This window comes from Jaculus jaculus, chromosome 9 (assembly GCF_020740685.1).
Source record: "Jaculus jaculus isolate mJacJac1 chromosome 9, mJacJac1.mat.Y.cur, whole genome shotgun sequence".
Classification (NCBI taxonomy): Eukaryota; Metazoa; Chordata; class Mammalia; order Rodentia; family Dipodidae; genus Jaculus; species Jaculus jaculus.
In genome coordinates this window covers 125676212-125703869 of record NC_059110.1, presented here as the reverse complement: position 1 = coordinate 125703869, position 27658 = coordinate 125676212, and the positions used below count along the sequence as shown (strand labels likewise).

The 27658-nt window shown below is 53.1% G+C and overlaps 1 protein-coding gene across 4 annotated transcripts; it reads right to left on the bottom strand.

Moving 5' to 3' along the window:
• Positions 1-1298: 1298 nt before the first annotated feature.
• Positions 1299-27658, bottom strand: Cdc42ep4 (CDC42 effector protein 4). 4 transcript variants are annotated; one of them, XM_045158806.1, is made up of 2 exons: positions 27533-27658; positions 1299-4278 (listed from the first exon to the last, which is right to left on the bottom strand). In XM_045158806.1, exon 2 carries the CDS (start codon positions 4165-4167, stop codon positions 3094-3096), a length of 1074 nt encoding a protein of 357 aa, XP_045014741.1. In that variant the 5' UTR covers positions 4168-4278; positions 27533-27658; the 3' UTR covers positions 1299-3093. The 4 variants fall into 4 exon arrangements, with proteins under 4 accessions (XP_045014741.1, XP_045014742.1, XP_045014740.1 ...); XM_045158807.1 differs by lacking the exon at positions 27533-27658 and adding an exon at positions 27110-27225; XM_045158805.1 differs by lacking the exon at positions 27533-27658 and adding an exon at positions 26382-26554.

Sequence of the window (27658 nt, the reverse complement as noted above, 5' to 3'; positions counted from 1 at the left end):
AGACAGGCTCATTAGAGCTAGTGAGGGACATGTTTAATGAGGGTGGGGCAGTGCCCTGAGGGGGAGGGGAGCCCAGCTGGGGCACCCGGGGCAGTTCCTGGGAGCTACAGCCTGGTGACTAAGGAAGGAACAGTTAGGTGAGACCTAGATGCAGCCAGGGCCCCTTGGGTAGGGCTATCCTTCCCAGATACTGTGTGGACCTGAGGAGAAATAAAGCTTCTCTACCTTCAGGGACTGTCACAGAGTTCTTGAGGATCCTGGAGAGGCCACCAACCCCAATAACATGTTGACCATGATGGGGATGCTCATGCCACCAGGGGCTTCAGGGAGAGAGACCAGGCTGGCTTTGAGGACATTATACTCTGGGGCACCATAGACCCAAGAGCTGGCCTAGGATCCTGCCCCCCACAGCATCTCTTCACCCAGTACAAGGATAAGGAGGTTCCACATTACTTAACAGTGTAGCTGAGCCCAGAGCATGCCGCCTACAGATCTATTCTCCAGGTGACATAGTAAGTAAGGGGAGGCCCTTTGTCCCTGCCCCCAGAATCTAAGAACCAAGTGTCTGGGGGAGGACAGGTGCGCCTAATAGGGATGCTGGGGAGATGCCTGGAAGAACAGTTTCCTCATTCCAGTAGCATCCAAACCTTATAGCATTGTGGTGGTTTGCTACAGGTGTCCCCAATAAACTTAGGTGTTCTGAATGCTAGGTTCCCAGCTGCTAGCAACTGGAAATTGAAGCCTCCTGGAGGCAGTGTATTGTTGCGGGTGGGCTTATGGGTGTTACAGCCAGTTTCCCCATGCCAGTGTTTGGCACACTCTCCTGTTGCTGTGGTCCACCTTATGTTGGCCAGGGGGTGATATCCACCCTCTGCTCATGTCATCATTTTCCCCTGCCATCGTGGAGCTTCACCTTGAGCCTGTAAGCCAAAATAAACCTCTTTTCCCCCACAAGGTGCTCCTGGTTGGGTGATTTCTACCAGCCACGCGAACCTGACTGCAACAACCATGGTCTGCTGTCTGGCCCTCCCAGAGCTTCAGGGTCCCCAAGAACTTGGTGGCTAAGTACCCTGAGGCCCTAAAATAAAGTGCAGTGGGGCCTGCAGTGCCTGAGCCCGTAGGTCCTTACCCAGGCAGAGAGACGTGAGGCCCGAGTGCGCTGCTCAGACGCCAGGCCAGGCAGCGGAGGGAGGGAAGGGGTGCCTCAGGGCTCGACCCCAGGCAGTCACAGGAGCCGCTGCCCACCCGTCTGCCCACTCTCCTGCAGTGAGCCTCAAGAAGCAGACAGACACCAGGCATGCTAGAAGGGCTTTTTAATGTTTTCTTACTGCTTTATCATGATCATGGAAAAAATACAAAGTTTAGAGTTCAGAACTGACCAGTATGGGCTTGGGAGTGGGCTGCTGATGATGGAAAGTGGGCACAGCCCCGAAGCTCCCTCCAGGCTCTGCCCCACGAGGGCCCTAAGCTACCTACCTACCGAGGAGCACCAGTCGGGGACCAGGCTGGTGTCTCCGAGTGGCCCTGGCAGGACGGGAGGCAGGACTGCTGCTCCGGCCTCCGCCCTCTGCCGCCTGGCCCAGCGCTGTCCCTCCGGCTCCTCCGCAGCCTCCTACGGGTTCCGCCCACAGGGAGGGGTGCCCGCCCGTTCCCAGGACAGAAAAGCAGCAGGTTGCCACCGCTGGGCTCAGGCCCAGCTTCTCCTCATACCCTGGGTAGAGTTACAGGAGCCAAACAAAAGTTGAAGTTCAGAAAAACAAACAGCCAGGCGTGGTGGTGCCTGCCCGGAATCCTACCACTAGGGCAAGTGAGGCAGGAGACTGCTAAGAGGGTCACGCTGACACCCCGAGTTGTTGGAGGCCCGGCCTGGGCCACAGTGAGACTGTCTCATCAAGGCAAAACAAAACAAAACAAAAACCCCAACAACTTTTGTTTGCCTAAAATTCAAATTTAATTCACTCTTCTCATTTCCTGTTTGCTTTTTCTTATCTTTTCTCTCTCTCTCTCTCTCTCTCTTTTTTTTTTTCCTGTTAAACCTGGCAGCTGTTGACCCCAGGGTCCTGGCCTCTGCAGTGGGGAGAGACTGTGAAAGGAAGCAAACAGACATGTCTCCCTTAAGGTGGGGTAGGAAACCACCCAGTTAATACACAGCTCTCCCAACCCCAGGAATGATGTATAATTTTTTTAAAATCATATTCCAGAAATTTTCTACACAGGCCTCGCTCAGCTGTTAAGAGCTATAGAGGTGGGGATGGGAGACATACACTGGGGGTATTTATCCCCTTGGGTGGGCTTCCAAGAGATACCCCCCACCCCGACTTGAGTATATAACAGTCACCGTGCCATTCCTCAGCATCAAGTTTTGCTGAAAGGATTTGATTCTTCTAGTGCAGGATCTATTCCTGACATTACGCTATCCAAGTTCAAACGTAGAAATAAAGAACAAACACCCCACAGGATGGTGCCCAGCCCTGCTCCTAGTGTCGGTGAGGAAGGACCCCTTCTTGATTATCCAAGAAACCTGGGGCTTTTCTTTCTGTACCCCCATCCTGACCTGGCCCCTGGGAGAGGCTGCGTTTAGTGTACAAGTTGTGGCTGTCCCCTGTCCTAGCCAACCCCCAAGGAGCACCAGGCTTCTAGTGAGGAGCCAGGCAGGGGTGGAGGGGTGGGGGGACAGGAATATGTGGACCCCTCTACGTCCTGCCCACACATACCTCCCTGTGGGCACCAGATGCCAGGAAAGAAAAGGCAGCCAAGTGTCCAGGCTTTGGAGGGGCGGCTGCACATGGCAAGAACTCAAATTAACATCTGGCACCCATCTGAGGCCAGGTTGGAGACAAACTCCCCCCACCCCCACCGAGATTCCTGCTGGGACACAACCCCATCCCGGGCAGCTGCAGGAAAGCAGGGTGCGTCAGGGAGTCAAGCCACTAGCCGGTACCCTGTCCCCTGCAAAGCACCCCATCTACGAGGTCCAGGATCTACTCCAATGGGAAGCTCTTGGTTGCCCCTGCACAGTAAGGTCAAAGGTCGCAGTGGGGCAGGGATAGGGAAAGATGCACCCTGACTTGGGGAGGCTACTGTCGATGGACCTCACACTCGGATCTCGTCCTCCTCTTCCTCCTCATCCATGAAGGAGAACTCTTTGTCCGAGGGTCTCAGGGCGGCAGCCCTGGCCCTTTCGGGGCCTCGGAAGGCTGGGCTGCGCTCTTCCAGGACACCCGAGGTGCAGCTGGAAAGGGAGCTACTGTCCCGCGTGGTGTGGCTGCCCAGGCTGCGGGCCGAGCTGGGGCTGGGGGCTGCCGCCGCCCACCCCTCATCCTCTAGAGCGTGGGGAGGCGGTGAGGCCAGGTCTGGGCTGGCCTTGCCTTCCGGTCTCCCCAGGGAAGGGGCCACCTCTGGCAAAGGGGGAGCCTGGAGCACGCTGCTGGGGCCATCTTCATCCCGGTAGCCGCCACCTTCCTCCTCCTCAGGGTCCCACTCGTCCTTGTCCATGATGCTGAGGACGTCTCCCAGCATGGAGGGCCCCAGGTCAATGTGGAAGGACATGATGGATTCAGCATGTTTCAGCCCATAGTTGGCCTTGGGCACAATGGGCAGATCGGTCAGATCCCCGAAGGCTTGCTCGTCAAGCAGAGGGTCAGGGGAGTGGGGGCCCGTGGCCCCATTCCGAGGAGGGCCCATCTCCCCTGCCCCCACCTCCTCTTGGCTGCTGTCCCCAGCAACCACTTTCTTCACAGGGCTGGAGGACAGGCTCTTGGGCAACTTGCCGGAACCCTTCTCTGTGGCCTCCTTCTCGTTGAGCTGGGGCAGGGACATGGCATTCTTGACGAACAGCGCCGAGTCCCTCAGGGAGCCCAGCATGTCTCTCTGCTCCCGGTCCCCCCTGGTCACTGACTGTGACCGTTTGCTTCCCCGGAACTTGCGGGACAGGAGACTGCGTTTGGAAGATGAGGAGGAGGCCTGTTCGTCCAGGGACTCGCCATCAGGTTCACCCGCCTTGCTGGTGAGGAAGGAGGTGTCACCAAAAGCGTCCCCGGCCCGGCCTACGTGCATGGTGTGGCGGAAGTCACCCAGAGGGGCGCTGATCATCTCAGCTGTGAGGTCCACTCGGGAGCGGCGCTTGGAGTGCATGGAGCTGGACACCAGTTGCTTGAGGATGGGCATGGTGCTGGCCAGGGGCGGAGGTGGACCCTCCGCAGGTGTCGGGCAGGAGCGGGGTCAGATCTGAAGACGAGTCCAGCGGGCGGAAAGAACGGCAACAGGGAGGTCAGAGGACTGCAAGCGGAGAGCGGGAGGGACAGAGTTAACCCAGGAGGGCACACAGTACCAGCTCTCACCCACCACTTAACGCTAGCTCTCCTATCAATCGAAAGTATGTGGAATCCACTGGCAGTCAATTTCCCAACTCTGCCATTGCTTCATCTTCAGGGTCTCACTGAGGAGGAGGAGTGATTTGCAAGTCTGGCTCAAGTTCAGTACCAGAACCTAGAGACACACTTACCCTGAACCACGAGAAGGAAAGAATCTTTCTCCTGAAGGACCTTACCTCCCTCAAGCCTGTCCCCAAACTGGGAGGCTGTGAGAGCAAATGTCACCAGCCACTTCGCACCTGAGGACATAAGGCACTAAAACAATCATCACAGTCTGCAGAAATGCCCCCAATTCTTCTTGCTGTCAAACCTCAATTCCTGAGGAGTCAGGGACACCTCAGCCTGAGTCACAGAGAAAGGAACAGACAGGCCAGGCCTGAGGAGGAGACTACCAGCTACCTCCACATATGTCTTCTCGTTCTGAATCAGAATTGGAGTGAGGCTTCTGGGACCCACAGAACCAGCTCGCCAGCCTTCCAACCCTCAGAGAGTATCCCATGAATGAGGATCCCTGCCTGTGACATCACTGTGGGGGCCCCCGAGCTCTGTGCGGAGGCTCAACCTCCTTCCTGCCTCTCAGGGGATAAGAGTGGGAAACTCCCTTCCAGTTTCCTTAATCATCAAGGCTCCATGGAGGGAGGCAGGGAACTAGACTTTTGGATGATTTCCCCGAGATGTGCGAGAGACGAACGAGAAATTCAGAGGACAGCGCGTGGAGCAGCCAGGAGAGCCCTGGGTGACGACCTGTGTGGTTTTTGGCAAGTGTGAAGGTGAAGTTTAATGTTGAGGCCGAGCCAGGCTCACTCTCCCCAAGGGACTTGCTCCAAACACCCCGTTCAGCTAGCCGGGCAGGGTGGGGAGAGTGACTAAGGTGGGGGGCGGTTGGTCTTCTGGATGGCCTGTTCTGCCCAGTCCTGCAGCTAGCAAGGTCTCAGAGGAACCTGTCCCGGGCTCGGTGGTCACAGGCCCACTGCCTACCCATCCCCGTGCGGAGCGCAGACAGCAAGGCCTGGCCTGGGCTGCTTCCACGGCGAGAGAGGTAGCTCTGGGTGGCCAGGCGGTATGGTCTACAGTTCTCCCTGCCCCACTCTTCTCCTGGTCTTATTTTTCCTTTACTTCTTGTTTTAATAAAAACAATTCTTTGAGAGAAAGAGAGAGACATAGAGAGATTAAGTATGGTATTCCAGGGTCTCTTGCTGCTTCAAATTAACTCCAGAAGCACATGCACCACACTGTGCGCCTGGCTTTACGTGGGTGCTAGGGAACTGAACCCCAGGCTGGGAGGCTTTTCAAGCAAGTGCCTTTAACCGCTGAGCCATCTCTCCAGCCTTCTTTCTATACTTCATGGCTATATCCAAACCTGCCCAATGATACTTCGTTCCATGCAAACCCAATCCAGTGACCACTCCTGTTACCCTCCCTCCATGGTACTGCTCACCAATCCCCTTCCTGAGCACTCCGACCCCAACCCTGAACTCTGCACTGACATGAGCCACTGGGCCGCAACAACCCATCACCCATCACCCAACATCCTCTGGCCTTGGGGGAACAAGGTTCTGCTCCCATAAAATCTTCCCCAGTCACAGCCCCAGCTCTGGGTGCCCTGCCTGCCACAGCACCTTTGGAGGTTCCCTTTCCCAGAAGAGACCTAGTATATCATTCTTCCCCACAGGCTGGACTCTAACCTTCCCACCTGGGCTAGGTGCTTCCAGAAGGTTCCAATTGGTCTGTGTCTTTTTTGGGGGGGAGGATTCGAAGTAGGGTCTCACTCTAGCTCAGGCTGACCTGGAATTCACTATGGAGTCCCAGGGTGGCCCTGAACTCACGCGATCCTTTCACCTCTGCCTCCCGAGTGCTGGGATTAGAAGTGTGCGCCTCCACGCCCAGCGGGTCTGTGTCTTGAGTCCTGTCTGGTGGTATGTGCCGCACAGCTGGTCTTCAAATATTCACTGAAACCATAGCCCCTCCCTTGTCCCTTTCCTGACCCCTTAAAGTATCTCTTTTTCTGCCTTTATCTGAGCTCCATTCAGCCCCAAACACAGCCTTCTGGGCTCCTGGCCTGACCTCTCTGTGCCCTCATTCTTCCTCACCACATTCTCTCATTCTATGCCAAACACTCACTGCCCACCCTGAAGAGTATCTTCCCAGCACCAGCTCGTGGCCCTTGGCACACCCAAGCAGTAACACTGCTAGACCACCGGCAAGCAGCAAGATCTCAGCGGGAGCCAGAATGCTGGGGTAGACCTGCTACCCAGTGAGGCCAGCAGGGACCCTCCTAGGAGCCCTGGAGCGGCCTTCGAACATGGCTTAACTCACTCCCCTCCCATAGCCAAGGCACGTCAGCTTCCCCGCCCTTACCCTGAATCTCTTTCTGTCCCCATCCCATCCTCACTCCCACAGGCACAGCCTGACCAGAGCCAGCAGATACTTTCTGCCAAGGGTCAGAGAGCAAGTATTTCATCTCTACGGCTGATAACTACCTGTAACTGCTACTCAACTCTCTTCTTAGCACAAAGCAGCCACAGACAAATTGCAAACAAATGGTCAAGGCTATTTCCCAATAAAACTTTGTTTACAGGGGCTGGAGGGATGGCTTAGCACTTAAGGCTCTTGCATACACAGCCAAAGGACCCAGGTTTGATTCCCTAGGACCCATGTAAGCCAGATGCACAAGGTAGCACATGCCCCTGGAATTCACTTACAGTGGCTGGAGGCCTTGCTGTGGCTATTCTTTCTTTCTATTTTTATTTAGTTATTTATTAGAGAGAGAATGGGCACACCAGGGCCTCTAGCCACTGCAAACAAACTCCAGACACATGCGCCACCATGTGCATCTGGCTTATGTGGGACCTGAAGAATTGAACCTGGGTCCTTCGGCTTTGCAGGCAAGCACCCTAACTGCTAAGCCATCTCTCCAGCTCCCCCATTCTTTCTATCTGTCTCTTTCACTGTATCTCTTAAATAAATAAATAAAAATTTTTAAAAATCATTTATTTAAAAAAACCTTATTTATGTACAGACACTGGGGTTGGTGATACACACAGGTGCTAGCAGGGAATTGCCAGTGCCCCACGCCCTTGCCCCCTGCACTTCCTTCTGCTTGGCATTTCCAGGTTGTATCCTTTAAAATCAACCAGTAAAGGTTAAAAAAAAAAAGAGGGGCTGGAGAGATGGCTTAGCGGTTAAGCACTTGCCTGTGAAGCCTAAGGACCCCGGTTTGAGGCTTGGTTCCCCAGGTCCCACGTTAGCCAGATGCACAAGGGGGCGCACGCGTCTGGAGTTCGTTTGCAGAGGCTGGAAGCCCTGGCGCGCCCATTCTCTCTCTCTCCCTCTATCTGTCTTTCTCTCTGTGTCTGTCGCTCTCAAATAAATAAAAATAAAATTAAAAAAAAAAAAAGAAAAGAAAATCTGTCCTCACAAAAATAGATAGCAAGGTGGATTTGGCCTGTGGGCCATAGTGTGCTGACCCCTGATCACCTTAGGTGACCCTCTGGTGCAACCATGAGCTCTCAAGGCAAACTTTGGGGGAAATTCTTCAGCTGCAGGCAGATGACAGAGAGAAAAGAAAAGAAGTGTCAATGTTGGTCACATGACTCTGGCAAAGCCCTCTGGACTCTGCCCACCAGGTGGGCAGTGAGGCAGGTTAGGAAGCTCACAGAGTGCTAGCCTCTCAAATCGCTGGAAGGGACACCTAGGCAGCTCTTTCCTTTCCCGGATGAGAAAGCGGGGTCACTGAGGCAAAATGACTCAGGCTCGGCAGAGTTCACACCTCAGCAAGCGGAGCCGGCCGGGCTCAGCGAGGGCCTTGCTGTCAGGGCAGCGCCTTCCTCACGGATTGCCCAGGAGGTTCAGGAAGCAGAGAGCCTGTTGCCGTCTCAAGAAAACTGTGTCGAGCCGGGCGTGGTGGCGCATGCCTTTAGTCCCAGCACTCGGGAGGCAGAGGTAGGAGGATCGCCGAGAGTTCGAGGCCACCCTGAGACTCCATAGTGAATTCCAGGTCAGCCTGAACCAGAGTGAGACCCTACTTTGAAAAACCAAAAAAAAAAAAAAAAGAAAAAGAAAAAGAAAACTGTGTCACCCTGAGCAGGTTCTGGCCTGGGGACATCTGGGACCAGGTGATGTTTCAGTGGGGGCAGGGTCATCCTGCAAGTGCTAGGATATTCACAGCATCCATGCCCCCGTCACGACCACCCAAAGGGTCTGGAGACAGCCTTCGGGTTCCCTGGGAGGCCAAAGTGCAGGCTGAGGACCCTGCTTGCACAACCACGTGCAAACAGAACACGAGACACAGGCGAGAGGCAGCGGTGGGCGGGGCATCACCGCAACAGTGGCTGGCTGAGAGCGCCCTTGTCACTTACCAAAGGGCTTCACGGAGGGGGCCGGGATCCCCGGGACCCGGAAGCTCCGCCGCACTGTGGTTTTCCACCTGATGTGCTCATTAAAGAAAAATACAGGGAAACCACAGGCCCAGCCACCCAGGACTCCCCAGAGATGCTGGAGAACCCCATGGCCAACAGAGGGACCAAGTGTCCATTAGCCGCCCCTCTCCCGTCATGGTCTTTCCGGTGGAGCTGGGGAGGGAGGGAGGACAGGGACACTCAGTGGATAGTGGCGAGCGTTCATGCTCACTGGACAGCCTTGTGTGCCCGCGTTAGGCAGCCCCAGCCCCTCAGGATACCAACCCCCTTCCCGTAAAGGACAGTGACAGCTCGACTCAATGCTGACTAGTTGCTGCGATCTCAGTCACTGCGGTGTGGGTACAAGGCTTTGTAGCTGTGACAAACCATTTTCAATGTCCAGCAGGAGAGGGCCTAGCTGGAATTCCCAACCTATTCCACTGCCCCAACAGTCTAGGTGGGGTGAGGCTTCGCCACTGAGACCCCAGAGCTTGAGCTCAGACCACACAGGCTGAGTCTGCAAAGGCCACAGAGAACTGACTCAGTGGACACTTTTAAGTGCATGGCTTCGTAGCCCACGTGACAGTGAGCCACCCGGAGCTACTACCACAGAAGGGCTTGGCAGTAAGATAGACAGGGGCTTTAGGAACAAGCAGGGGACAGGGACTTTGTATTCAGGTGAAGGCTGGGCCAGCTGGCTCTGGAAGTCCTTTGGGAGGCCTTAAATGCCCTTGAAGAAGAGGAAGGGACCACGGGAGCTAAGGCTTTGAGGACTGTTGCTAACACCGTGACTCAGCTCTGAGGAAGTGGCTAAAATAGGCTGCCTCAGGAGGCCAGGTGGCCACCCCCACTGCCTACACCCCAAGTGGGATACCACATGCCACCCCAGAAGCCACATCCAACCTTTTTGGGTAGGAACGGGAAACGGGCCGGTAGCACAGAGCTGCCCCACCCAGCTTCCTGAGCCCCAGAGGGCCCGTTTCCCCTATGCATAACCCCCTTTGACCCCAGTACCTTCCCCTAAGGCCAGAGCAACAAGTCCTTTCGGGCGGGCTTCCCACCAGCACCCCACCCCCAAGTTCAGCCCCTGAAACCACAGAGGACCACCCTCTCTGACAGGGTGAATGGTTACCCTCTAGAGTGACCAGAGACAGGTCAGGCTGGACTAGCACATCCCATTCCAAGTGCCCAGGCAGTGACCTGTCCTTGGCATCCCAGCCCAAGGCAGAAGTCAGATCTGATCTTTCCTGGGGCAGCCAGGCAGGCCTCCCACTCTGTCCTGACCGGCAGCTCAACCCAGTGCACAAAGCACACATGCTTCAATGCCCGCTGCCACTGCCAAGGGCAGCCACGCCTGTGCCCGTCCTTCCCTGGGTTCTGAGCCCCCACTGGGGACAGCAGTCCTGCGTAACGGAGCTGCACAGACGAAGACTCGTTCTGAGAGGCCTGCTTGGTTCTTCACCCCGTGCTTTGTTGAAACTTTATTTTTTTGGGGGGGTGCAGCTGTACTGAACATGCACAGTGTTCTTTATTCTCCCCCAAACTTTACACTGTAGCCACTACCCACTTCCATTGTGTTAGGTATACAAGTGAATCTAGAGATGACTCGGGGAGGTTCTGAACGGCTTCGATGTAAACAATACATTTTATATGCAGGACTGAAGCATCTGGGTTTTTGGTATTTGGGGGAGGGGGTTCCTGGAACCAGTCCCCTGTGGAAAGTGAGCGACAACTGTACTCTTCCAGACACTGGAGGCAGGACAGTGAAAACAGCACGCCATGTTCCCAAGGCACACGTGTAGGTGAGTGGAGGTGGCTGAGGTACAAACCTGAACATAAGCCGGTCTCTTGGTAGTCACCCGCGTGACAAGGGGCAGGGTGATGGGCGCAAGTGGGGAAGTGGGGGTCCTGGGGGAGGAGTCTCTGACAAAGGGGCACTATGAGATGAGCTCTAAGGGCTGGGTGACCAAGGGGACAGCCATGTCAAGAATGCGCAGGCCTAGGGGACAGCATGTGCTGAGACCTCAAGGTGGGAACATGCAGGTGGTGGTCGTGTGTGGCCAGGGGCCAGGTCTCACAGGGCTTTCCCCATCAGACCAGGGGAAGAGTTCAGGTGTCATGCTGGACACAAACCGACGGCCATACAGAAACACACAAAGGATCCAGTCTGTGTGTTTGGAAGCTCCCGATGGCGTCTGACACTGGAGCCACGGGGAGGTGAGCCTCTCAGCCAGGTGGCTTTTGCAGGCATTTGGGGCAGGGAGTAAGGTGTGGTTGATGAGAACCCAGGGGAACAGATCCTGGGTGTGTCTGGGGTGGGGACCCTAGGAGCTGGTAAGGGCCCTGATGGTGAATGAAGGGAAGACTATCTTCCAGGGGGCTCCAGGTACCCTTTTCCAAGGTTGAGTCATTCCTGGTGAGTCATGGTCTTCCTCACTGGGCTGACACTGTACCTGCCCCGAGGCAGAACTTACCTTTGCCCAAAGGGCACGCAGCCCGTGCTACTCAAAGCCTGTCAGAGGGAGATGACCAGCTCTGCACAGGCCACACTGCTCCCTAAGAGGCTGGTGGCTCTGGCTTTTGTCACGAGAGGAAGACAGAGTGTCTTCTGGAATACACACTGGTTTACCCAGCTAAGATAAGAAGGAGCCTAGGGAGCGGGAGACTGTTTGATTGAGGTTGTGGCCAGCACAGGGAAGCTGGGGGCTGGCAGAACTAGGGGTGCTCTGGCGTGCATTATGACGAATTCCAGGAGGACGTTCACTCTGCTGCAGGGCAACCTGCAGCTGATGTCAGTGTTGCTGGGGATCTTTTAGAAAGCCCTGGTATTTGAAAGTCTGCCGTGAGCACAAGAGCTTAAGATGTACTGACTGAAACACTCCATTTAGCCTGAAGAGCTACAATTCCAAGAAACAAAAGCCCAGGATGGAAATGAAATGCCATCGTCCTGACTCCTGTCACCACTTGGGCCTCTATGACCAGGAGCTCCCTAAAATACCTGGGTGTCAGGGAGGGGACCAGACTTCAAGAGACAAGAAGGTCAGATGAAGGGTTTCACTCCAACGCCAGGCTCCATCCGCTAAAACAGTGCTGCAGCTATCAAACGTGTGAGGGTACCATGTGAAAAACACCCGACACGTCCCTTACGTGTACATGCATGGCGCAGTCTTACATCGGGAATTGTTTTTAAATATTTTTATTTACGAGAGAGAATGTGTGCCCGCATGCACGGCAGGGCCTCTAGCCACTGCAAACTCCAGACACACTTGGCATCTGGCTTTACATGGGTACTGGGAAATTGAACCTGGGCTGGCAGGCTTTGCAAAAAAGTGCCTTGAACTGCTAAGCCACCTCTTCAGTACCTTAGTTCTTTTTTTTTTTTTTTTAATTAATACATGGCAAGCCCTCTATATTTGTGGATTCCCACTTCCAGACTCAACCAATCTCATATTTAAAATACTCAGAAAAGAAACTACTGAGCGCATTCAAACTCCCACACCCTGTCATTATTCTTTAAACAATACACACAACTATTTAGACTGCATGCCACCCTCTGGGTAATCTAGAGATGACTCAAAGAATACCAGGACATGCGTAAGTTACAAGCAAATATTATGCTATTTTATGTAAGGGACATGAGTATCTGTGGATTTTGCTATCCCAGGGGAATACCAAATACCAAATACTGTAACAGTTCTGGTATGCCCTTCCCACACACCAGATTTTATCACATGCCTCAGTTGTAGGGGACACTAAAATGCGGCTCCCACAGTGCCACTGAGATTATACAACCCAGCAGCCTTGGTGAGGCTGCAGGGGCAAGGAGAGGGGACTTGCCAAAGGTCATGGCGCCCGTGTAGTACTAGACCCCAGCTCTCGTCTGCCAATCCAAGTCTTCTCTGGCTCACTGCCAGGTGCCAGGCCGGACCTTCCTGCATCCGCCACCACCTCGCCCAAAGTGGGAATGCCCTGTCACCAGGAAGGGGAAAAGTCACAATAGCCTGACCCAAGAGCTGCTCACGGCCCTAATGACCTCGGGATGAGGGGCTCGGGTGAACAAGCATGACTCAGCCACCACGAGCTTGCCACAACTCCAGCTGGCTGGGAGGCTGAGACAGGGGGATGGCAAGTTCAAGACCGGCCTGGGCTACAGAGTGGTTCAGCCACTCCCACATGCGGATACCCACCCCGTGGAACTGTGTCTGGAGGAAAAAGCCCCCACAGCAGATGTTACTCAAAGATTCACTCACATCAAACAGCACAAGGCGGGAGGGGCTGGCTGAGAAAAAGGGGAACCAAGCATGAGGTCACTGGCCTATCACAGTCATGACAGACGGAGAATCTGGAGACCACACAGCCACACGGGACACTGCTCCCCAGTGGCACATGGGGGAGGGCAGGACACGTACTGGCTTGCACAGAGGCGTTTCAACGCCACACAAACGTGTGCGAACAAAGACTGGAAGGGCACCCAGAGCAATCAAGACACCATGCTGGCGAGGTGGGGAGGTGGCTCGGCGGCTGCGAGCATTTGCTGTGGAAGCAAGTGTGAGGATCTCAGTCCAATTCCTGGCGTCCACGTAAAAAGCCGGGCATGGCTGCACACACCAGCAACCCCAGCAGTGAGGGGCAGAGACTGGAGGATCACGGGCAGTCTCTGGTCAGCCCAGCTAACCGAAAAACGGGAGCTCCAGGTTCTGTGAGAGGTGAGGTGTCAGGAAAGTAAGGCTGAAGAGCAACAGGAGAACACCTGATGTCTCCCTCTGGCCTCCCTCCACATGCATGCATTTGAGGCATGATCACACACACACACACATATGCATACACCCCAAGCAAAAAATACTATGCTGGATTCAAGAGGAAAACTTTAAAAAAGAAGTTTCCTTTAATGTGGTAAGACCATTTTAATAATAATAAAAAAAACCTCCAAAGCATCAAAGGCTTCAGGGAAAGACTTTAATTTTACAACTCTAGTTCTCAGTGTTCAGCAGCTGCAAATACAAACCATCAGTGGAGGTAAGAGCAGCTACCCACATCCATTCATTCATTCTTCATTCACATTCTTACGTACTCCCCCTCCCTCCTGAAACTCTCTCACTTACTGTCTGTCCTCTTTTTCCTACACACTTTCAGGACACAGCCTCCCCACATGCTAGAAATGTCTATTAGGTCCCCCCCCACCTTTTTTTTGAGGTAGGGTCTCACTCTAGCCCAGGATGACCTGGAATTTACTATGTAGTCTCAGGGTGGCCTCAAACTCACGGCAATCCACTTACCTGTCTGCCTCCTGAGTGCTGGGATTAAAGGCGTGCCCCACCATGCCTGGCAAGTTCTTATTTTATTCTAAATTGTTTGAGAGGAGAGAGTGGGCAATCTATAAGATAAAGATCTATAATTATACATCCATATGATCTGTAATAGAGCTAATGTTAGAGTGAGCTAGATCTATAATCTAGTCCTTGGTAGCAGGGAACAGAGAGAAGGAGACACCCCACCCCCTCAGGGAACTCACTCACTCACAGCTGCTTCCTGGTGCTCAAGCCTCCTCCACAAGCAGGAGGTGACCGGCAGCCAGGCCCACTGACCGGAGACTGGCCCAGGTCCAGCCACACTGAGCTCCAAGCAAGAAGCCAGCCTTCCACAAGACAGTGGGACCTTGTCAGAGATAGGCTCAGCAGGTGAAGGCTTGGCAGCAGGAAGAATAAGAAAGGGCTAACGGCAAGGGAGGGGCAAGGAACACTTGGTACTCCAGCAACTGGCCACGTGCAGAAAAAGTGCTATTCGCTCTCATCTGTTCCTTTTTTACTAGGTGCCTACTGTGTGCTGGGCATCATGCTGGGGACGACAGGCGTGCATGCTCCTGGGCCTCAAAGTCACCCTGCAGGGCGGATGCTATGGTCTTCCTCCCTTTTACATACAGGAAGGACAGCTTGAGGTTCCCACAAGTTAAACTTCCCCACTCCTCATAGCATCCTACCTGATGTGGGTGTCTCAGGCAGCCCTTGGAGTAAGCACATGGGCTTGGAAGGGCTGAGTAGGGTGGGCATGGGGGCTGTTTACTGAAGACCCTTGGAGTCAGAATTCAATTTACTGACTTCCCCATTGAAGGTCTGCCCCTAGGGCCGGCTACACTGGAACCCTCCCAATATCCCGCGGCCCTAGGGGAAAGGCAGAGCTGGAAGGATTAGCCAGAACCCAAGCCAGGTCTCCTGTGGGTACATGGGGTCAGCGGAAGGCCTGCTTTACAAAATCCTCAAGTTGTCCCAGCTCCGGGGCATATCTTGGGTTCCTAGGCGCACACCGGAGGAGCCCTGATTTCCCTCCTCCCCAGTGGTGGGTCAAGCCAGGCGGGTACTATGCGGCCTCGCCGGGGCACATCCCACTTCCTACAGCTGAACATCCTAGGCTGTGATGGCTCCTCCCTGGAAGGGAGAGTGACTGAGGTCCCAGATGTCATTCTATGCTTTCCACAGCTACAAGGAGTTGTGCCAGTCATTGCCCAGAGTCCACCAGGGTATGGGAGCACGGGGTGAATGGGCAATGAAGAAAGCATGTCAGGCCAGGACATCTCCCCAACACCTGCCTCCACTCTATGGGTCATTAAGTATTTAAACCTCACTGTCCAATGTGGTAGCCGCCACCTCCATGCGGCTACTGAGCCCCTGAAATGTGGCTAGCCCCAACTGTGAGGTGCAAGTGTCTAGTACTTCCACTGGACCTTAAGGGCTCGATATGACAATGAGAATGTCTAATATTTTACATTGGTCGCATGTTAAAGTAAGACTGGATATGGTAGGTTAAATAAATGTTCATTTCCACAAGGTCTCACTCTAGCCCAGGCTGACTTGGAATTCACTCTGTAGTCTCAGGCGATCCTCCTACTTCTGCCTCCCAAGTGATGGGATTGAAGGCGTGCGCAACCACACTGGGCTTTTTCCCTTTTTTTTGAGGTAGTCTTTTTACTTTTAAAAATGTAGCCACATAATACTTCAATAAGATGGAGCAGATTTAGACATTTTCCCCTTATTATACATGCAGCTTTGTAGCCAGAGGAATAAAGCCTACCTTTGTTCACGCTGGGGTGAAAGTGTTCACATGCTGGCAAATTACACGACGTCACTCAAGGGCAGTCCGCACCTTCTAATTTTTACATCCAGCCAGTCAGTATCTGATAAATGTTTCATTCTTGGGTTGAGACTCTAACTACCCTTTCACCGAAAAATGCTCCTGTCTTTATTTCTGCAAGATTCATTGGTAAAATTACTTCTGTTTCTTATTATAATCCTGTTCTTAACAATGCTCTGTCACATTATAGTCCCAGCCACAGGGGATGACGCTGCCTATCTGCCTTCTGCCTACCTGTGTTCCTGTTTCTCTTCCTGCCCTGCTTCTTTCCTTCCCTCCTTTCATTCCTCCCTCTTGTCTTTCTCTCTCTCTCTCTCTCTCTCTCTCTTTTTTTTTTTCGAGGTAGGGTGTCACTCTAGCCCAGGCTGACCTGGAATTCACTATGGAGTCTCAGAGTGGCCTTGAACTCACAGCAATCCTCCTACCTCTGCCTCCTAAGTGCTGGGATTAAAGGCATGCGCCACCATGCCCGGCTTCTCTTTCTTTCTTAAAAAAATATTTTTAACTATTTATTTGCAAGCAGAGAGAGAGATAAATACATATAGACAAGGACAAAGAGAATGGACATGCCAGGGCCTCTAGCTACTATAAACCGACTCCAGATACATGTGCCACTTTGTGCATCTGGCTTCATGTGGGTACTGGGGAATTGAACTCGGGTCAATAGGTTTTGTAGGCAAGCACCTTAACTGCTGAGCCTTCTCCCCAGCCCTGTCTCTTTCTTGAAACAGGGTCTCACTATATGGCCCTGGCTGGCCTGGAATTTACCCTGTAGATTAGGCTGGCATTGAATTTTGGCAATCCTCCTATCCCCGAGTGCTGGAATTACAGGCTTGTGCCACCACACTCAGCTATCTTTCACTGAACTGAAAAGAAAACAAAACCCTCCCTCCAAACTTGCAAGTTGTATTCTCTGATTATTAATGAGGGTGAATGTGATCTGCACTTGTGCCCTTCTCTCGGAAACCGCTTGCTCTCTGCTGCAACCTTTGGCCCATTCTTCTGTCGGTGGTGGGGCCCACATGTTCCAATGCTCATGTCTGACTTCTTCAAACATTAAGCCTACTTGAGTCTTCAGCTATCATATTGTTCAAGAATTTTTGCAGATTTATTAAATGAGTGTTTTTATATTATGCCGACTCACCATTTTCCAGCAAATGCTTAATTTCGGGGGGGGGGGGCTCCAAGCTGATTTCTTGCCCTCCAGCACTGATACTGTGAATCAAAGACTTTTCCCATCGAAGTTCATGAAAAAATACCTCTCCTAAAAGTATCAGCTATGCAACTGAAACCAGTCATACAAAAATAAAACACTAGGGCTGGAGAGATGGCTTATGGTTAAGGTGTTTGCCTGCAAGGCCAAAGGATCTTGGTTCGATTCTCCAGGACCCACATAAGCCAGATGCACAAGGGGGCGGTGGACATGGTGTGCCCATTCTCTTAGTCTCTCCCTCTCAAATAAATAAATACATAAAATATATTTTTTTAAAAAAAGCACTAGAAGGTAATACACCAAATAGAGATGTCTGTGACTCTCTAATGTCAAGTACTTAAAATGGAACATAAAAGCTAAAATAGAACACTAAGGCTAAGCCTGGAGGTGCAGCCTATAAGCCCAGCTACTCAGGAAGCTGAGGCAAGAGGATCGCAAGATCAAATCTAGCATGTTTTACATAGTAAATTCAAGGCTAATCTAGGCAAATTAAGTCAAACTTTGTCTCAAAAATTTTTTTAAAAATGGGCTGGAGAGATGGTCTAGTGGTCAAGCACTTGCATGTGAAGCCTAAGGACCCTGGTTCGAGGTTTGATTCCCCAGGACCCACCTTAGCCAGATGCACAAGGGGGCGCACGTGTCAGGAGTTCATTTGCAGTAGCTGGAAGCCCTGGTGCATCCATTCTCTCTCTTTCTTTCTCTCTCTCTCTGCCTCTTTCTCTCTCTGTTGCTCTCAAATAAATAAATAAAAATAAAAAAAATTTTTAAATGTTAGGAGGAGTTGTAGCTTGGTGTTGGAGCGCTTGCCTAGCACGCGCGAGACCCTGAGTCTGATTCCCAGTAACATGCACACAATCATCACAACAATAAATAATATTTATAAATACAAATGAAATAATAAAGTAGCTGGGTGTGGTAGCTCACATCTGAAATCCCAGTTCTTTGGAGACTGAGGCAGGAGGATTATCACAAGTCTTTGGCAGTCTGCACGACACAGTAAGTTACTGGCCCACCCTGGGCTACAAACTGGAACCCTGTCTCAACACACACACACACACACACACACACACACACCCTCTTGCCACTGCAAACAAACTCCAGACACATGTGCCACTTTGTGTGTTTGGTTGTATGTGGGTACTGGGGAACTGAATCCTGGCCACCAGGCTTTTTGCAAGCTAGTGTCTTTAACAGCTGAGCCATCTCCCCTGCCCAACTTTTGTTTCAAAATGTTCACAAAGCACCACTCGCTACTTCGTCTCTATGAAAGTATGGAATTCTTCACGACTCGGTCCAGCCAAGGGCCTCTTTCCACATACACACTTCTGTGTGCTGTTCTATTTTTCTAGAATGTCACCACGTATATTTTGAGTATCCAGCAAGGTAATCTCCCTAGTCTAACTTTTCTGCCCCAAGATTATCTTGGTTTTCCTGATGAATTTTGTCTTCCAGTTGGACTTTGCAAATACTTTAAGTTCAGAAAGGCATGGGGTGTTGCATGCCTGTCATCCCAGCAACCTGCAGTTTGAGACTATGACAGAAGGAACGCAAGTTCAAAGTCAGCGTGGGCAACATCACAAGTCCCTGTCTTGAGAAAAGAGAGAGGAGGGGAAGGAAGAGGGAGACAGGGGAGCAGGGGAAGGAGAAGCATTTTAAATTCCAAAAGAAATCCTTCCAAGACTGTATTAGAGCTGAAAGAAAAAGGAACAACCGGGAAGAACTGACCTGATTGCATCGTTAAGTCACGTCTATTCACCTAAGCCTTGCAGCCATTCTCCACTAAGTCCTGTGCTTTCTTCCTAGCGCCTTCCCACGATTCTTGTCAGGCTTATTCTGGGTTTGCTTATGGTCTCCTGTGGTTGTACACACCTATGTACTTTCCGACCGGTCCCATTTTCTGCTTAGCCAAGGTGCAGCTCCGTGGCAAAATGCCTGCCTATCATGAGTGGCCCTGGGTTTAATCCCTAACATAGCAAAAACAAAACAGAAAACCACCTTTTTTTTTTTGGCCTACGTAACGGGGCTCCTGTGTGCTTGCCTGTGGGGGACTCACGGTGGCCTACTCCTTCTACCCTGGTCTTAGCTTTTGAGCTGGAGTCTGTAACGACTCAGGAGTTTGTGGGGCTCCAACAATTGCCAGGTCTCTGTTCTCCTGCAGGACTGGGGTCACAGGCATGTGTGGCCACAACCAGCTGTTTAAGAGGGATCTGGAGATCTGAACTCTGGCACTCTCAGGGGCCCCGTGCTTGCACAGGAGTGTGTTTAACCGATGACCTACCACTCCAGCCCGATGACACTGTCTGCCTCACATGTTTAAAGTTCTCCTATGAAACCTGTACCACCCTATGCAGGCATCAACTTTACAATGGAATCTTTGGGGGCTTTGCAAACAGACAAGCCCCTCATCTGCGACAAATTCCATCTCTCCCACTCTCCATTCGGATCTTGTTACACTTGCTACAACTATCACTACAGCACTAAATGCCACGACACACGCAACACCTCTGTGCCTGGCATTCACGGTGACACCCTAAACCTAGTTACCCAATATGGCAGCCACTAGCCACGTGGAGCTACTGAGTACTAAACTGTGGTTAGTGTGACTCTGGAACCTGAATTTTTAAAAATATATTTTACTTATTTATTTGGGGGGGGGGAGAGAGAATGCAAACAAACTCCAGGGGCATGCACTACCTCATGTATCTGGCTTACGTGGGTCCTGGAGAATCAAACCGGGGTCCTTTGGCTTTGCAGCCAAGCGCCGTAACTGCTAAGCCATCTCTCCAGCCGGAACTGAATTTTTAATATTGAATTTCTTTTATTTTAAAATTTAAAACTGAAGCTTGATTCCCTTAGGTTCAAACTTCAGCATGTTCACAGGAACCTGGATGTAAGAATCTGTTTGCAACTGTAAATTTTATGAAATCCAAATACTGATCAAATACTTATGAAGTTTTAGCATCCAGGCTGGAATGTGCTATCTGTGAAATACACACTGAACTTTAAAGCCTTAGTACAAAAGAAATGTAAGCCAGGCATGGTGGCACATGCTTTAATCCCAGCACTAGGAGGCAGACAGGTAGGATGGTAGCTGTGAGTTAGAGGCCAGACTGAGACTACACAGAGAATTCCAGGCCAACCTGGACTAGACTGAGACCCTTCCTCGAAAAACCAAAAGAAAAAAAAAAATTGTAAAAGGACTGGAGAGTTAAGTTAAGGCGCTTGCCTGCAAAGCCAAAGGACTCAGGCAGGTTTGATTCCTCAGGACCCCACATAAGCCAGATGTATGAGGTAGTGCATGTGTCCGGAGTTCATTTACAGTGGCTGGATGCCCTGGTATATCCATTCTCTCTCTGTCTCTCTCTTTCAAATAAATAAATAATGTAAAATACTCCATCAACAATTTTTAATAACCACGTGGAAATGACAATATGTTGGTTGTGGGTTTAGTTTAAAAACTCACCTTTCTTTTGTTTTTAAAATGAGGTTGGTTACTGTAAGCCGGGGTGGTGGCACTACTGCTGACAGCTGTCACGTTCTCTACGGGGTCCACAGACACCCCCCCATCCCCAACAATCTGTACTTTTTCTTTCATACAGCCCAGGCTGGTTTTTCCCATATTTTATTTATTTGCTTATCCATTGGAGAGAGAGAAAGGCAGATAGAGAGAGAGAATGGGCACATCAGGGCCTCCAGCCACTGCAAACAAACTCCAGGCACACACATACATCACCTTGTGCATCTGGCTTTCATGGGTACTGGGGAATTGAACCTGGATCCTTAGGCTTTGCAGGCAAGTGCCTTCTCCAGCCTGCCTAGGCAGTTCTTAAGCTTGCTTTCCTCTTGCCTTCACCTCCCAAGTGCTGGGATGACCAGTGAGTAGCATCACCCTGGCTTGAGTTTGTAACTCTTCCAGTGTATAAGAAAATGGTTGGGCTGGAGAGATGGCTTAGCGGTTAAGCACTTGCTTGTGAAGCCTAAGGAGCCCGGTTTGAGGCTCAAATCCCCAGGACCCATGTTAGCCAGATGCACAAGGGGGCACATGCATCTGGAGTTTGTTTGCAGTGGTTGGAGGCCCTAATGCTTCCATTCTCTCTCTCTCTCTCTCTCTCTCTCTACCTCTTTCTCTCTCTGTCTGTCCCTCTCAAATAAATAAATAAACAAAAAATTTTTTAAAAAGCAAATGTTAAAAAAAAAAAATGGTGATAACGGAGATATACATTGTGCCTGGGGTAATCCGTCCTTTAGTTGCTGGGAAGTCTAGTGACTTAGAATCAGTAGAGCTCTGGGTCCTGACAAACACTGACACTATGTGCCTCAGGGATACCACCAGATCTTGCACCAAGTGATCACCCTCCCCAGGCCACGGGTCAGAGAGGAGTATGGGACAGAACCGATATTCGCAGAGCCTTACTCAGCACCAAACTTGTGCGAATGTGCGAGACGCTTTATTCGCATGAAACAGCTTTCTTTCCTTCCTTCTTTCTATTTTTGGGTAGAGTCTCACTCTAGCCCAGGCTGACCTGGAATTTACTGTGGAGTCTCAGGAAGGCCTCGAACTCACGGCGATCCTCCCACCTCTGCTTCTAGCGTGCTGGGATTAAAGGCATGTGCTGCCATGCCTGGCTTGTTTTTTTGTTTTGTTTTGGTATATAAAGCAGCAACCTGGGAAAGGCTTTAGTCTCATGTCACCCTCCCAGTGACCCCATGGGTCATTGTCACTGGACCATCTTGGAGATAAGAATTTACTGAGGCTTAGAGAGCCGAAGGATTCACCCAAATAACACAGCTGCGAAGGACAGAGCTGAGAGAAGACTTCATTCAGACAGGTCTACGTCTGATCTCTGGGCATCTTCCACTCTGTGGGTGTGGTGAGCCTCAGAACCCAGGCCTTGAGGATCTGATTAAGGGGACTGGTACTCGGAGATCCACAGGAAGCTCACAGTTCTGAAAACAGTTTCTGGTTAACCCCCCCCTCAAAATCTGGGCTCCACATTCCCTACTATTCCAGAGAAAGTAAATTAATCCCAGGAAACAGACCGCAGTCTCCTCCCAGTGGAGGTACATCCTGCTGGGAGCCTTGTGGTTTGGAAGTCCTAGGCTGGGAATCAGCTCCTTCATCTTTGTCCTACCTCTGTCCTCATTCCAGAACCATCTGCCTTGAACCAAGGGAAGGAAGCTAGCAGGAGAAGGCTTCCCTCAGCCATCACCTGGGACTCTGAATGGCCCAGAAAGGAAGAGAAAGGAGCCAAGGCCTTGGAGTGACCGGAAACGACAACTGACCAAGGAGTCAAGAAGACGCAGAGCCAGTGACTCAAGGACATCCGGCAACTTCGCTTGTTTACGGCCCCTTCCTGGATACGTGTGTTTCCCGGAGTCTGCCACCAGCCACAGGAAAAGTTGGGAGCCCAATGCAAGGCATCATCAGCAAGGGGAGAGGCAAAGTGTCTGGCAGGGGGCTGAAGTGATTGCATGAAAAATAGTCACCCTGGTGTGCAGGTAGCCCCGCTGCTGACCCATGCCCCACCTCAGAAGGAAGCGGCCTCTCTTGAAATCATGAAATCAGATCCCCAGGCCTGGTTAGGTTTCAGTTCACTTCTCCTAGGAGCCTGCCCAGTGCCCAGGAGTGGAGGCTACAAGTACATTCCCAGGGTCTGCAGAGGAAGGCCCGTGCAGTGAATCTGGCTCCTTCCAAAGCAAGCTGCTAGATTTTCCACCCTGGCCCTGCTGGAGCTTGGGGCTTAAGAGTCAGCGTTCGCTGGCTTGTCACATTGGCCATGTTACTTTTGCCTCAGTTTCCTCATTAGGTCTCAAAGCCTCCGGCAGTATGGTGAGGAGCCACTAAGTTAACATGAAACAGCACGGCACTGTGTCACTACGTGCGTGCTGAGAAGACACCATGACACGCTCCCTCAGCAAGTGTCCCAGATCTGGGACGCCGGAAAGGAGCAGACTTCCAGCCGTAACCAGAGACACTGTGGGTCATGAATGAGTGGGCACACCTGCACACACCTAATTCCACCTGCTCCGGGGTGTAGCGTGAGTTGATTCCTTTCCTAGTCCTGGAGCCTCCAACTTCTGAACCCACAGCAGACCTTCTTCCCCTTCCTGGAGGTCAGGCAGCGCTGCACGGAGCCTTTTATGTCCCCTCATCTTCTTCACCTTTGGACCTTTAATGATGCACCAGTTCCAGGCAAAGGATGGTCCTGGATGCCAGCACTGGCACCCTGGCAGAGAAGCCTCTCAGGCAGGATTTAAGTTCCTTCTGATTTCAGTTAGATAAGGTTGGTGAGGCAGAGGTGAGAGAAGAGACTCATTTCACTAAGAAAGAGAAATTGCAGGAAATTTGGGAGCCCCCGGGTGCACCAAAACTTCAACGTGACCAACGTGATGAGACTGCTGGAAAGTCTTTTCACACCTCCAGATCCTCCTGAAAGTCCTTCTCACACTGTACCACTGGCCTCTCTGAGCCTTCTAAGCTCAGTCCCCTCCACCACTTAGTGGAGTTCTCGTCCCTGTGGGTAGGTACGGGGATGCTTCGGGCCAGGGCAACAATCCAAGGAAGGAAGAGGGTTACAGGGAGTGGGGAAGCCCAGGGTGGAGGAGGAGGACAGGGAGATGTCAGGACATCAAACCTGGCTCCGGTGTCACATCCAGGAAGATCCAAAGCTGGGGACCAAGTTCAGTTACTGCACAGACACAGGTGAGTGTAGAACCCAGGGACGGCATGAAGCTGCAGCTGCCCCAGCTGGGTATGTCACTCCACGGGCCAGACAGAGGCCGGTGGTCAAAACTGCTGCAGCTGAGCACCAAGACTGCTCAGGGATCTTTCTTGCCCAGATGTCCTGGGCCCTTAAGACCAGGACAGGAAGCGCCGCCGTGTATGTAGATACACTCAGGCCGCTCTCACCTGAGCTCTCAAAAGGAAAATTTTGCTCAGGGAAGGTGGAGTAGGAACCACCAGTTCCAGGCAAAGGATGGTCCTGGATGCCAGCACTGGCACCCTGGCAGGGAGTCAGGGTGGCAAGCTGGCAATGCCTGGAGGGGATGGGCTCCAATGTTCCTCGGCTGGAAGCCAGCCCGAGGTTCCAGCAGGTACACTTAAAGCCAGGGCTTCAGGGGCTCTGGGAGTGGGAATGTCACTACGGGCAACGCACAAGGATACAGGCAGCCACACCCCCCCCCCCAACCACTGTCCAGGCTCTGCTTAGAAAGGGCTGTCATGGTCCAGGCCTTCTGGAAGCACCTCAGAAATACTGGCTGGAATTGACACTCAGGATCATTGGGATTGGCCTCTTTTTCCTTAGGTAAGGTTGAGGAAAAGCCTCTAGTATGCAGGTCAGCTCTTGGATCCCAGGGTGAGATTGCTCAACCCTTCTCCTTCTTTCCACCCCCAGCCTTATCGCTGGCATCAACCCAGCCCCACCGAGGGACAGACTCCTCCCTTCCCTACAGGGTCCAGCGCCTGTGAGTCTGAGTGTGGGATGTCGCAGCTGGAGCCGCTGCTACAGGGACATTCTGGACGCTGGCTGCAGACCCTTCCTCTGCTAACCTGTTCCTAATGGGTGGGGGCAGGGATGAAGGGGGGGGGAGAGGAAGAAAGGGAGAGGCTAACATCAAACACCTTGCCTGCCACAGCTGGGAACAGCCTGTCCAGGACACAGAAATCAATCAGCCACTCCAAAGGGGGGAAGAGAGCTGGGCTCCATGAACCCAAGGCAACCTACGGCCCTTCTGGAAAAGCTCCAGACTTTGAAAGAAGGATCTAGGATTTCCTCTCAGGTCAACATCTGCCCAATCTCCCAGTTGTATCGAGGAGATTCTTGCTCAGAGGGTTGTGACTCGGGCTGGGAAGCTTGGAACTCCAGTTTCAAGGGGCATCCAGATGGAAGATAGTTCAGTGCACACACATCAGCTGGGGACAAGAACTGGGAGGACACATGCACGAGAGAGAAACTGGAGGAAGAAAGAAGGGCTAAATAAAGAGTGAAAGGCAAAAAGCCCAGGAAAGGGAAGAAATGCTCACAGCAGAGGCCTGAGCTGTGGACACCACGGTTTGTCCTCAATGAGCAGGGGCTCTGTGAACTCTGGGAGCCATCAGAGGGGCCCAAGACAACCCCAAAATCATCACCAGGTGGGAACAGGCTCTTTGGAGTTCCTGCAGGGATCATTGGGAACCCAGGGAAGACCCTCCCCTTATCTCCCAAGGTTCCTTGCGGTGGGAAAGAACAGCTGTCCTCAGGGAGAGAGGTGCAAAGTCCAAGTTGGGAGGAGATGACCCACACTAATCAATGGTCACACAGGCAGCTGACAGAAAAGCTGATCATCGCATGTGACATCCCCACACTCCACACGGCTCCAGATACCCAATGGGAATGGCACCTGTCCGGATCCTGGTGGATGCCCCATTATTGCCTCGGATGGCCCTGGGCTGATCACAGGGAGGCCAGAGCTCTGCTTCAGTAAACCCCCAGTTCGGAGAGGAAACCCACAACTCAGCTCCCACCTTGCTTTGGGCTCTGTTCTTTGTTCTCTTACAAAATCAGTCCATCTTGCTGGTGGTCCCCTCCTCCAGCCCAGCCTCAGAAAGGGGCGGGAGTTGCAGCAGTTATTAGAAACCCAGACAGGGCAAAGAAGTTGTATGGCAGAGGCCCCCTGCCAGGGGCCTCTCATTGTTCACGCTCCCCAGATCTCTGGTCCAGATGGCTGCTGGAGGTAAGGAGGAGAAAACCAAACCATTTGCTTCGAACACCCCAACCTCTCCCTAGTGAGGTCAGGGGGCTTCACAGCAAAGGGCCACCCTCCCCCAAGGACTCTCCCCCATTCAACTAACTGCTCAGCTACCTGGGTAAAGAGTGGCATTGTGAAGCCAGCCCGGGCCATGGGAGCTCGGTCAAGATTGCATGGGGGGGGGTGTGTGGGTGCTGGAGCAGAAGTTCCCAGACAATGAGAAAAGGGAAAGCACTCGTGTTTATTTCCCCTTCATTCTCCCAGGGAGAAAAAAACAAAACTTCCACAGCCCACTCCACAAAATCTCATTGGGCGAACACAAGGAGCCTGGTTTGAGTTAGCAGGGAGCACCCCTCCCCCATCTCACACGAGCGCGCGCGCGCGCGCGCGCGCGCACACACACACACACACACACACACACACTCACACTCACACTCACTCTCTCTCTGTCTCTCTCACTTCAGTCCTCTCCCAGGAAGCCTAACCATCCACAGCCCTCCTGTCCCGGCCCCTCTGCCCATCTCCCGGGGCTGGGACACTCACCCGCAAGCAGCCGGGATCCCCAGGAAGCAGGGCAGCTCCTTGCGGGGGCAACTAGGTACCTCCGGCTGGGGGCGCTCCAGAGCGAGGGTGGAGCCAGAACCCGAGATGGGGCCGCAAACGTTCCAAGCGGGACGGTTTACAGTCTCAACCACCCGCTACCGGCCCCTGGCCCAGCCGCGAGTGCGGTGCCCGGGGCGCTGCCCCCCCTTGCGCGTGGCCCCAGCGCAAAGCCGTCTCCCGGGCTCCGGGGCGGGCGGCCAGCTCCGCCCGGCCCCACCCCGCCGCCCGCAGCCTGGGCCTCTCGCGGCCTTGGCCTCCGAGTCTTCCGAGGCAGGCGGGCGGGCGGGGCGGGCGCCTGGCGGGGGAGGGATGGGCTGGCGCGGGCGGGGACACTATTTGTTCGCTGGGCCATTGCCTTCCAGGCAGCTCCTTTCCCTCCTTTCTCCCCGGGCCTGGGTGACACTGGGTGACGCGCACTGCAAGGTGTGTGTGTGCGTGTGTGTGTGCGCGTACGGGAGAGCGTGGTGCACACGCCTCCGCCACGACGAGGCGAAGAATTCGGTTCTTATTCCCGGAGAACCCCGAGCGCACACGCCCCCCTCGGGGACCCCGCCACCACCGCCACTGCCACCGCGGGCTGCGCGTCGCCGACGGCTGTGCTCCTGCCCACACCGACACACCCCATTCCTGGGCAAAGGAGGTTGGACCTTGAAAACCAACCCACTCACCCATCCCAAGCAGCACCCCCAAAGCCAGCCTGGCGAGTTCAGTCCACCGGGCAGAGGACATCGGGTTCCTGGCCACGCTGCGCAAGGTTCTGCCGCCCCCTCCTCCGTACGCCGAGGTCGTCCGGGACCCGGTGCGTGGCTCTGGGTCCTGGGCACCCAAGTCGCCCCCTATAAGCGTCCCGGCCCCAGCCTTGCCTCCCTCGGATGGATACAGGGAACATAGCTCCAGACGCCTAGGACTAGCAGAGTGTGTGTGTGTGTGTGTGTGTGTGTGTGTGTACCTGGGGGGGTGGTCTCCGCGCCCCTCTTCGCGACCGTAGACAACCCCTCCTCCTCTTTTGAGCCTCCCCGCCCCATCCAGGGGTTCGAGCCCACCCAGGCCTCACGCGGCGGCACGGCTCGCAGTGGACGCCCGTGGCTTACCTCGGTCCCCAGAGCCCCGAGTGCGGGACCGGCTCGGCTGTGCGCTCCCCTCGCTGGGTTGCGCGCCGCGGCCAGGCAGGCTGCCCATGGCTGCGCCGGCGCTGGTTGCTCCGGAGCTGCCGGGGC